Source organism: Capra hircus, chromosome 14, assembly GCF_001704415.2.
Source record: "Capra hircus breed San Clemente chromosome 14, ASM170441v1, whole genome shotgun sequence".
In the NCBI taxonomy this organism is placed as follows: Eukaryota; Metazoa; Chordata; class Mammalia; order Artiodactyla; family Bovidae; genus Capra; species Capra hircus.
The window spans coordinates 21,511,488-21,523,699 of record NC_030821.1 but is presented as its reverse complement, the minus strand read 5'-3'; the positions used below and the strand labels follow the sequence as shown (position 1 = coordinate 21,523,699).

General features: G+C 32.3%; 1 protein-coding gene across 1 annotated transcript in view; it reads right to left on the bottom strand.

The window, feature by feature from the left end:
- Window positions 1–12,212, bottom strand: part of RIMS2 (regulating synaptic membrane exocytosis 2) — a 601,915-nt gene that overhangs the window by 294,052 nt on the left and 295,651 nt on the right. The window contains exons 5-9 of the mRNA XM_018058085.1: window positions 9,894–9,961; window positions 7,979–8,098; window positions 5,780–5,879; window positions 4,738–4,861; window positions 2,461–2,507 (exon numbers count right to left, since the gene is read on the bottom strand). Coding sequence (XP_017913574.1) covers window positions 2,461–2,507; window positions 4,738–4,861; window positions 5,780–5,879; window positions 7,979–8,098; window positions 9,894–9,961 — 459 coding nt within the window. The remainder of the gene's footprint in view (window positions 1–2,460; window positions 2,508–4,737; window positions 4,862–5,779; window positions 5,880–7,978; window positions 8,099–9,893; window positions 9,962–12,212) is intronic.

The following is a 12,212-nucleotide window of genomic DNA, read 5'->3' as shown; positions in this document are numbered from 1 at the left end:
GTGCTGCGATTCATGGGGTCGCAAAGAGTCAGACACGACTGAGTGACTGAACTGAACTCAATGGATAGTATTCACTTCCAAAGAGAATACAGTGTAAAATGAAGGGGGAAACGGTAAGCCTTGGGATCAGAAGTAACGGTGATACCTTCATAGCACTTAGAAGCTGAAAGAATACTGCCTTTATATTAAGAAATAAGCTAAGCTTCAAGTAACAGGAAGACACTTAGAACATATTCTTCAATATTCTTTAAATATCCAGGGCTGTAGGGACAATAATAGATCATTTTGATAATGTAACTTAGGAGTCATGTGGCAATTAAAATTATATGAAGAGAAAAACTTACTGAGGAACTAAAAATAGAGGTTAAGAAATAGGCCTTGGAGAAAGCTACTCTTCAACTTGTAAAACAAACAGGACTCAATCTTATTTGAGAAAGGACCCCTGCCCTAATAGAAACAATTTTGGAATTGTAGCCTAGGGGTTTTTCAAATGGCCTCAATAAGATAAAGGATTCCATACTGCTTATATAATATCTGGGTGATGTAAGTGAATAAAAATTTTACCTACATCATAGTCTGCTGTGAAAATTAGTATAAGTAACAATATCTAGCATAGTTCCAGGCATCCAAAATAGGAGTGATGATGATGATATCATTATATATTAATGATAATTATTATCATTATGCTGCTGCTGCTGCTGCTGCTAAGTCCCTTCAGTCGTGTCCGACTCTGTGCAACCCCATAGACGGCGGCCCACCAGGCTCCCCCATCCCTGGGATTCTCCAGGCAAGAACACTGGAGTGGGTTGCCATTTCCTTCTCCAATGCATGAAAGTGAAAAGCGAAAGTAAAATCGCTCAGTCATGTCTGACCCTTAGCGACCCCGTGGACTGCAGCCCACCAGGCTCCTCCGTCCATAGGATTTTCCAGGCAAGAGTACTGGAGTGGGGTGCCATCGCCTTCTCTGATGATTATGCTAGTACTTATAATTTCATGTGATCATAATATTATTTTGGATAAAATAATTTAGCAACTAGCCAAAGGTACTAAAGCAAATATATCATATAATCAAATTTTAAAATTTAGAGCTAAGCCATTCCAAAATGACTTGACCTCTCTGGTAAAGTTTCTCTCTTTTTTTTTAAGTAATACTCATAATTATAATGTGAATGTAAAAAACCCCATCTATTTTAATAGTATTCTGTTAATTGACATGTGTATAAAGAATCCAGTCACTTCTCACGACCTTCATTGCAACCACCATGCCTTAAGTCACCGTTGGCTCACCAGTCAAATACTGAAACAGCCTTCTCACTAGTCTCTCTGCTTTCACTCCATTTAGTCTATTTTCAATACAGTACCCAGACTGTAAAACATGTTTCTCCCCAAAAACATCCTGTACAGCTCCTGATTTCCCTTAGAGTGAAAGCCAAATTCTTTACAGTGCCTGGTAAAATCTCTGCAGTTTCGCTGCCCCGAGACCTCCCTGTCCTCCTTCCTGCTGTTCTTCCCTTTGCTCACTCTTGCAGCCACAACAGTCTTTTTGCTTTTTCTTAAATGACTCTTAGGCTTTCCTGGCTTAGCACCATTGAACTTCTGCCCTCTGTACCCGAAAAGCTTTTTCCTCAGATTGCCACTCTGTCCAATCTTGCTCCCATTCTTCCATCTCAGTGTGGTCTATCCTGATCAACATATTTCAGGTTGCAACCCTCCTCTCTTCCTTCACAACATGCCTTTCTGTCAATCAGTCAACGAACTTAATTCATTGGAAAAAATTCGTTTGCCTAATATCTGAAAGTAACATTCAAACACAAGTAATTTAAAATGCCTATGTAATTTTAAAATGTCTATATAATATATAAAATTGTAATTAACTTATATTTGCTTAAGATATTTGCTTAATATCTGAAGTAGCATTCAAACACAAGTAATTTAAAATGTCTATATAGGTAATATTATTTCAACTTAAATGTCTTTTGTTCCATTACTACTTTGTTAAATCAGAACTATTACCCATTTTCTGAAAATATAAATAAGAATATATATGTAATTATTCACTAGATTGTCCTCAGGATTCCCCACATTTACTGAGGATTAGGTTACAAAGTAGTAAATTTTAAAATTAGATTAAATTTGGGGACAGAGTGAAATTTTGAGTAGTGAACTTACCTAACTGCATTTTAAATACCTTCAGTTTATAGTAATATACCTTAATACAGCTATCTAAAAAGTACATGGTAGTTACGACAGTGTAGTTTAAAAAAATCATCTTAAGATATAGACTTTTGTACTTTTTTCCACAATAACAGGAAATAATACCAAATCTTCCATCTTTATACAACTGCATACTTGATAACATTACTATTATATTTCTTACTTTGTATTAATAAAGAGTTCATTTGACTCAGATGATGAATGACTTTATTAATGACATTTTCTCCTAAAATAAATGAAACTTACTGGACTCCAGTTGTGTGTGTGTGCTATCAGGTATTCTAGGTATATCTCTGAAATGACAGAAAAAGAAAACAAAAATACAAGAACTGTTTTAAAAAGTACTAGGAACTACTATTATGACAATTATCAATCTATATTATAACAGGACAATGCAAAATGAACAAAACTGTGTATGATAGAAGCATTATATAAATAAGGAGAAAAAAGTCGTAGCACTTTATTGCTAATCAAAGTTCTTGGGGCCAACTCCTACTACTTAAAAAAATGAAAAATTACATGCATTTGGAGCAGATTTATGAAAATATACAATTCATTTCCTATGTGTTTTACTATACAATTTTCCATTCAAATAATTTCTATACTCAAAACAAGGTAAGTTTTAGAGATATATTTTAATTATACTCTACTCTTTACATTGTACCTGCTGTTGTTCAAATCAGTAACATTGAAATTCAAATAAAATATCACCAAAATAAAAACTAAAATATTTGGATTGTGACTGAAATTTTTTTAAACATAATAATTCTACTAAGAAAAAAGTAAACATGTTTTTATTGGACTTAACATAATTACTCTGTATTGCATTTACACTTAAAGTATGTACATTTTTGTTTGAGGTTTGCCAAGGATGATATATATTAATGGCTAAGCTCATTCAAAAAGTTGCATCAATAATACTTAAATATTAAATAAAAATGTGACTGGAGAAATACATTTGATTAATACCCTAAGGTACTAATTTAACTATATAGCAAAACTATGAAAAGGAAAAATAAAACATAGGTATAATTTCATGTGATAGATTCATTACTTTTGAAAGGAACATTTCGAAAATTAAGTTACCAACTGAAGCAACTTCCTTCACGAAAATATCCCTCATGAACCAATTTCATCATGAAAAACTCATATAAATGACTTAAAACTAGGCATTAGTGTTTTAAGAAGGAAAAATTTCCAGTTTCTACCCTGGAATACTTTTACACCAGACATGCATTTAATAATTCACTGTCAGTTTATATATAATTTTTTATTGCTTTTTTAAGTCATAGGTTTCTCTTTTACATTGGCTTAGAATACGAGCTTTTGTAAAGTAAATACTGCTGTGGTATTTCATGAGTAATTCTAACAACATAATTAAAAAGTGAACATAATTATTCACTAGATTAAAAAGGATTATATTTAAAATAATAATAAAATAATAAAAATGATTAATAATAATAATATAATTATTAGGGATTATATTTATTGCCAATTTTAAAAGTCAAACAGTAACTGACATTTGCTTACTTTTTATCCATTAACTTAAAGATGTTCATTTTTCCTTAAGCGGTTGCCTCCATCTAGAAATAGTGTGCCCTTAACCTATCTCTTTTTTTTATATTAAATCTCCATTTTGGAAAAAACATAAAATTCATAGAACATAGCTGATTCTAGTGCAATGTACAGAACCACAGATTATGAAACTTCTTTCGAGAATAATTGTTACTATAGTCCCCTTCTGCTAATCCTTTAGCTATCTACTGAGTTACTAAGATAATAAAAATTATCTTAATATTAAAAATAAAAGATACAGTCCATGGAATTCTCTAGGCTAGATTACTGGAATGGGTAGTCTTTCCCTTCTCCAGGATCTTCCCAACCTAGGAATTGAACCCAGGTCTCCCGCATTGCTGGCAGATTTTTCTACCAGCTGAGCAAGAAGGGAAGCCCAGCAATACTGGAGTGGGTACCCTATCCCCTCTCCAGGGGATCGTCCCAACCCAAGAATCGAACTGGGGTCTCCTACGTTGCAGGTGGATTCTTTACCAACTGAGCTATCAGGGAAGCCCTAAGAAAAATTATAAACACCTAAATTTTCTTCCTTTGTAATTAACTATATATTCTAACATGATCAGATAAAAAGATGTCATTTTTGATAAGGTGTTTTTAGTGAAAGAGAAAAAAGCACTGTCCTCAAAAAATTTAGTTTTATAAAGCAATCAGATATTATTGAATTGCATATTATAAATTATAGTAGTCAACTTTATGACTTCCCAGTTGGTACAGTAGTAAAGAATTCACCTGCCAGCGCAGGAGATAGGAGTTTGATCTCTGGGTAGAGAAGATACCCTGGAGGAGGAAATGGCAACCTACTCTAGTATTCTTGCCTGGAAAATCCCATGGACAGAGGAACCTGGTGAGCTACAGTTCTTAGGATCACAAGAGTCAGACACAACTGAATGACCGAGCATGCACACACAGTCAAATTTACACATGTGTAAAGTATTCAGATCAACTCACCCAATAGGCCTTGAAACAACAAGCTCCACCTGTGGTTCAGGTTTGGATTCCAGGATGATGTTATATACTTCTTCAAATGTGGCTCCTTGCAATAGTCTTCCATTCCATTCTAGTACTTCATCACCTGTGGTGTGTGTCAGCAATGATAATCTTAGAAAGAAAATCTAACTTCACAAAATGCACTCGAAACAAATGCAATCTCAAACTGCAAAATCAATTTTGTAGAATACAAGCACCATTATGGAATAAGAAACATACTGAGAACAGCTCCAATGGCACAAAATATGACGACTGGGATGATTAGGAAATTTCACACAAAAGGACAAGGAAAGGCCAGAGGAAAAAATTACATAAAACTCATCTCTGTGATTTCTAGAATTGTTTTAAATAGTGTCCTGTCCCTGAGTAGTTGTTAGTTGTTCCTGCAAGGGGAAGCAACTTGGGAACAACCTACGTCTCCAAGTTGGTGACATCACTCTTGTCTGTGATTTCTTAATAGAAATTGCAATTCTAGAATCTATCAAGATCAGTTGCCTCTTTGAAAAATGTATAACTCTGTATACTATGATTCTCAATATATATGTAGTTGAGCACTTGTCTAATCTCTTTTATGAAAAGTTTAACACTGACCATTCACTGAATCCTCTCCAAGGCATTCAAGCTTCTCTTTAATAGTATCCATTATCAAAGACATAGGAGTAACACATTTCAGGAAAAACGCATTTATCCATGAAATTTACTTTCTAAACTATACTGGAAGTTCTTCAAAAGAAATAAGGCTCATGGGAAACAAATTATGCTAATCTGAGATACAGACTAGGAATATCCATCAACAAAAAAATAAGATCAGTAAATATAAAAATCTTTTAAACTACTGTGACTTAAGAACTAATAGTTACAACTTTGCATTGATGAAGAAAAATTGATATTTAAGTTAAATGAACTTTTGGTTACCAGTGAAGTCACTTCTAAATGAGGACAACTTTTTCATAACTACTAAGCTTAACAGTTTAAGTGTAAATAATCAAAAATTGAAACCTACCTGGTCTAAGATGTCCTACAGTATCAGCTAAACTTCCTTTTTTAACTTTGGTTATAAATGCACAGAGCCGACCTGATTCAGTCATCTTTCCTCCTACAACCTGTTTAAAAGAAGAAAATGTTAAAACAGGCATATTGTTCAATAGAACACAGTTGAAGATGCAAGTAAAAAATAACTAGATAATTTGCAAGTTTTGAAACTATAATTTAATATGTTAAAAATAAATTTTAAATAATATAGTGTTATTATTAGGAACTGAGTATATGTCAAGGGCAGACTCTTTACATACTCCAAGTATTCTACAATTTAAGCAATTATTTGTTGAAAATGTTGCATACCTTAGAAACAATTTATAATTTCTGCCTTTATTACAGAATTCTTTTGCCATTTCTAAAAATATGTTACTATACAATACTACATAATTACATATAATTACCTTAACATTTCTAATGACAAATTTCTAGTTATAGATGTCAAGTATCATACTACATATTTTGTTACTTTTACTATAATTATGATATCTTTTAAAAATTTTATAAGTTGGTAATCTTTGGGGCACATTGATAACATGCATGATGATGATGGATTTTTCCTGAGAAAATTACAAAATTTACTTAATCTCATCCAAATTAATGTAAACTTTAGACCATCTGCCTCCCAATTTTTATGTTTCTATTAACACATATGTTTCAGAAACAGAAAAAAACAAAGGTTAGCATTAATGCAGTGGAATCATATGTGTAGCTATAAGAGTAGTCTCTTAAAAATTAATGCATTCTCAGAACTGCCAATCAATCAATATATCAACTTTGTAGCAAGTTATGCAAAAAATAGTAACTAATTTCATTGACTAGAATAGATTTTTTCCCTCTTCTTAATTGACTGAATGACATAGAATTTAAAAATTATTGATTTATTTTACTCCATGTATTTATTCCCCAATTGCAGTGAATAACACTCAGTGGTAGTTCAGTTAATATTAACTAATTATTCAAAAGTTTGGTTTTGAAAATTACGTGTATAGACAATATGGGCTGAAATCCCTATTTAAATATATTAAAATTTTCTTCATAAATTTTAATAATAATTATACTGATTATAATTATTATTATTGAAATCTCAGAGTGCCAGGCACAGTACTAAATGTTTGTATATTGCTTTATTTAATCTTACTAGATAATAATTCTCAGTATTATTATCTCCATTGTACAGATGAAGGGTCTGAGGCTAAGAGAAGTTTAGTTGCCTAATGTCATATAGCTAGTAACTGCTATAAATAGAAGTCAAGCCAAGGCATCCCGACCTCTATACTATTCTACAGTTCTAACTCTACACTGGGCAGATCTGGATTTAATTCTCACCTGCATCACCATCTTTGAGACTATGGGCAAGTTACAACACCTTGCTAAGCTTATTTCTTATCTGAGAGTCAGTAAAATGATAAAGTGCTCAGATGAGTGCCAGCCACATGGCAACCACCCAATAAATGATGCACAATTTTATTTACAATCAAAATTTTCAAATATCTCTTCCTGGATTTATACAACTACTTCCATAGCAGTGACTCAATTTTAAAACTCTCTTTGTATTTCAGTTTTTAATTCACCTTACAGATTCACAAAAAATCAACAGAGCCTTCTTTGGTGTACTTAACAAATAATTGTCTGGCATTTTACAGTGAAATACAAATCAGCATTTACATTAAATCTCCTAACATAAGTATTTCTGAGTTTTTAGACTTCAAACATTATTCTCTTTCTCTCTCTCACACACACACATACAAACACATACATATTTTGCTATGCTAATACAAATTCTATTCCTATATAATACATATGTTATATTTCCCACATTTGCACATTTAATAATTGAACAAAGCTATCATTTTAATAGACTATAAACACATACATAGACTTGAAGGACAACTATAGGTAAAATAATCTTGAGCATTGTATTTAGAATTAAAGTATATAACTCAAGTTCTATTTTCCAAAATTAAATAAATATATATTATTGTAAAATAATGACAACTTCTTAAATAATACTTGGAAATGAAAAGGTTTTGAAAAATGAGTGCAAATATTTAGGAATTCTTGAAAATGGAAAAAAAACACTACGTTGGTATAGAGTTATTATATCTTTTGCTTTTCTGATAAATCTATAAGGAGTATAGAGCATCTCACATATTTCATCACATACCTTCAAGCCAAGCATTGCTCCTGAATCCCGAGGAACACTTCCATCCTTTAATCGTTTATTTAATAAAATGCGACCAATTAAACGATCTCCATCTTTAGAAGGCTGCCACGTCACAGGGTGCTGATATATTACATCAATAAACACAAAAATTAATGTTCTTTTATGACAAATGGCCCTTTATTGTACAATCTAGCCAAACTTGCAATTCCCAAAGTGTTATGATTACACAAATCAGCTTTCTGTCAAAACACTGGTCAAAAATTTAATAAGATGATAAGATTATGCTTATAATCTTACTTTAATATCTCAAGTTTTTTCAAAAAATCAGTTACTTCAAATTCTAACATGCTCTGACACAATACTGAAGTTATATAGTTCTACAAAAACTGATAAATCTTAAAAATATATGCAGACTCTAGTTTAATTATCTACATACTAAAGATTAAAAAACCATAGGCAGAAAAGAGACTCTAATTTTATGCAATTGAACTCATTTAAAAATGAGAATTTAATCTTCAAATACTTCTGGAAGACTTTGAAAGACTTTATTACAGTAAAAGTTAAAAGGTCAAGCTAAATTAAAATATGAAAACTGAAGAGGGTTTTCTTGAAATAGGTTTCTAGATAAAAAATTATTAAAAATACACAGGGCTCGGTAACTTTCCAAATGAATGTGCAAGGGAGAAACAGGTCCAATTCAAACATGAGGATAGATTACATTGATCATTTTTTGGAGATCTCTTGACTCTTTCAGGTTTCTGAACTATTTATTTGATAATTCAATGGTACTGTTAAACACTGTTCAACAACCTTGAAAATATTAGTTTTTCTCTTTTCTAAATCATGACACAATTCCATTATATATTATATGTCAAATAACAAAGTAAATGATTTGTGTAATCACAGTTTCACAGTTATCTAAAAGTTAACATGCACATCTTCATGCAAAATTTAGCAGGCAAAAGACAAGTTCCAGTAAATCACATCTATATGATAAAAAGAATTCAAAAGTTTCACTATACTGAAAGCAAACAATAAATACCAAAGCAGATGGCAATGGCTCTAATACTAATTGATACTACATTAAAATGCTATGACAAGAAAACAAAAGAGCAAAATGACAGTGAAAGGGAAAAAAGAAAAACAACTTTTTCTGTGCAAACAGACCCAATTATCTCCCTTTTACCTGGGATTCAAACTGTTAATAATTTAATTTTCATCCCAAGGAAAATATATGCAAGCAGTCAAATAAGCCAATCCAAAAAAAATTATTTATATTTGTGGTTTATAATAACATTACCAAGTTCTTTCATGCGACCATAAACAAAACATTCCATTGTTCCTAATTTTTATTTTCATTTACTTATTTTTTGGTATGCCGTCAAACAACAAAAACAGCAAAGCAAGCAAGAAGTATTTTGGTTGATTGGTTTGTTTTGGTTTTGTTTTTCTTTTCTGCACCTTAAGAAATGCTATATTGACCCTTGAAATGCCCTGTCCTTTTATTATGTTCTGTTTGAATGAGTGACAGAGAGCAAACGAAGACCAAATGAGCAGGTTAAAAGGCAGGCTCCACAATCTCAGTACCTTATCACTATGGCTATGTTCCTCATTAAGGGTTGTGCTACTACACGTATCTACCCCAGAGTCCTTAATCTGAGGCTCAGACCATTCCAAATCCTCTTCCAAAGAGTGGCCACCAAAGTACATCATTTTCTTTTGTCTCTCAGACCTGGTGTTAGAGTCCGACAAAACTGCCTGCTCTCTAGTTTTTCTTTTTCCCTTTTGACTGTCCCCTAAAGGTGTGGGATAAAAAAAAAAAAAAGATACAAAAAGAAAACATGCAAAGGTGTAAATCCAAAAGGAAAAGTGAAATGATAACAGAAATTAGATAGCAAGGCCCCACATGTCTCACCAAAGACATTGGGGATGCCTCACTGCTATGCCAAGACGTATGGTCCAACCAGTTGTGATCCACGTCTCCTGTGAGAGTCAGACAGACAAAAGAGGGAAGTAAAGGAGACGGCGAAAGAAAGGGCAAAGACACAATCAACATTTTAAACTCTGTGATCCCCTCTAGTTTGAAGTACTTTATCTGTAAGCACTCACTATATACACCAAGAAAAACCTAGGATTTTAAGTGAGTAAACTTATAGAATGCAGAATACTTATGTACTCTAGACAAATCCTACAGAACAAAACTGCTGCAAGAAGAGAAACAGCTGCTAATAAACAGGAATATAAAGAAAAAATATATATATATTTTGAAAAAAAGAAAGACTTTCAGCAATGTCTTTTACTCATGCTATTTTTTTGATGCTGGCCTACAGACATGAGTTTGTTCTCCAAAGATTAAGAAGCATTTTAAAAATTAAACAGTGGATTGCTAATAACTGCTATAATGAAAAATGAAGTAATTAAATGTTTCTGGAATATAGTATGATATTCTTTAATGCTGAAACCTCCTAAAAATTTCAAGTGATTAAAAAAATAAGAATTGGTTACACAAAAGATTAAATCTATATGAAAATGACAAAACAGGTTCACTCAACTTCTGTTAGTAAATATAAACTTCCCTTAAATATCATGAATTACTTGATATTATTTTGAAGCAATTTTTCAAGTTTTTTTCAGAAATTGCATTCTCCTAAAAATAAATTTTCTACTCAAATAATTTTTCAGATAATTTATGTAATTGGCAACTCACAATAAATATCCATTTCTCAAACTTATGTGCTCCTGATTTGTCTTACCTTTGGAAAAGAACTTTTTCATCTATCTGTGCACATCTTGTTAAGCTCTATTCATATTTTCATTTATTTAAAAATATTTACTAAACACCTTCATATTGCTGTGCATTGTGCTAAACCTTAAGGTAAGGGGTAAAACAATGAGACATTCAGCAGAATGGAGATAAACATAAATAAATCATCAGTGTCATATAAGATGCACAAAACACTGAAAGAGTACAATAACAGTTAATTTAGATTTTGGGGTCAGCAAACACCTCTAAAGGAGTGATGTTTGAGAACTGAAATATGTGACCTATAAAGGACAGATAAAGATACAGGCAGATGGAAAGCAAAGGAAAGCATTCCAGGAAGAAGTAACAAGATGGCACTGTACAAAACACTGATGGAACACCAGTGTGTCTGAACCAAAAGGAATGAGGGAGAATACGGTGCTGAGACTGGAGAGGCAACACAAATCAGCTTAGAGAGGCCTTCTCACACCATATTGAAGATTACGAATTTCATTCACTGAAGCACTTTAAGCAAGATGGTGACATGATCTGATTTACATTTTAAAAAGATGAATCTAAGTACTAAAGAGTGATTGGATTGGAAGACACCATGAGTTAAAAGACGGTTGTAATAACTCACAACAGGTGATTATGACTTGAACGTAGGTGATGGTATCAGACATGGTAAGTAAAGAGGAAACTGAGAGATGCTTTAGGGGTATAAATGAGAGTGTTAAGCAAGACATGCATCAAGGATAACCCTCAGGTTTCTGACATTAATAACTAAATGGAAGTAAAGACCATTTACGAGAGGGAGAAGTAGTTTTTAGTGAAGGGAAAGAAAAGAGTTACTTTATTTCATGGAATCTTTAAGATTCATACACATTAAAATGATAAAATATGCATTTAGGTATTATTCCAAATACCTATAAGTTATTCAGGAATTCAATTAGTTAAATTATAATAAAGCTTAAAAGGAAAACCTGAGCTGGAGACATAAATTGGGAATTATTAGATCATTTGATCTAGAAATAACTAGATCATTTAGGAAGAGAGGGTAAAATAAGATATGAAGAGGACCCAGAATGAATTCTAACAGAGTTTGATTCAAGATAAAGGAAAGAGAGAGACTGAGAAAGACCATGCAGAGATAGAAAAAAAGGAGGGAGGCAGAGGCAGAGGTCTCCAGACCAAATAAAAACTGAGTTTCTTAAACAGGAGGAGAAAACAGCAATAAAATGATTTCTACATGTCTGGTAAGATCAGGAACTGAAAATTATGCATTTGATTTGGCAACATTAATATCAGGAAGGATGTTAGAAAAAGCACTCTGTATAGAAGGATGAAATTGAAACCAAACTGAAGTAACTGAAGAATCAAAGAAAGATGGAGTAGAAAAATTCTGTGTAGATGACTGGCTCACAAAATCCTTAAAATAACATAATCAACATTGCCCAGGGACTTGTTAAAAATGCAAATTCTTGGGTACCA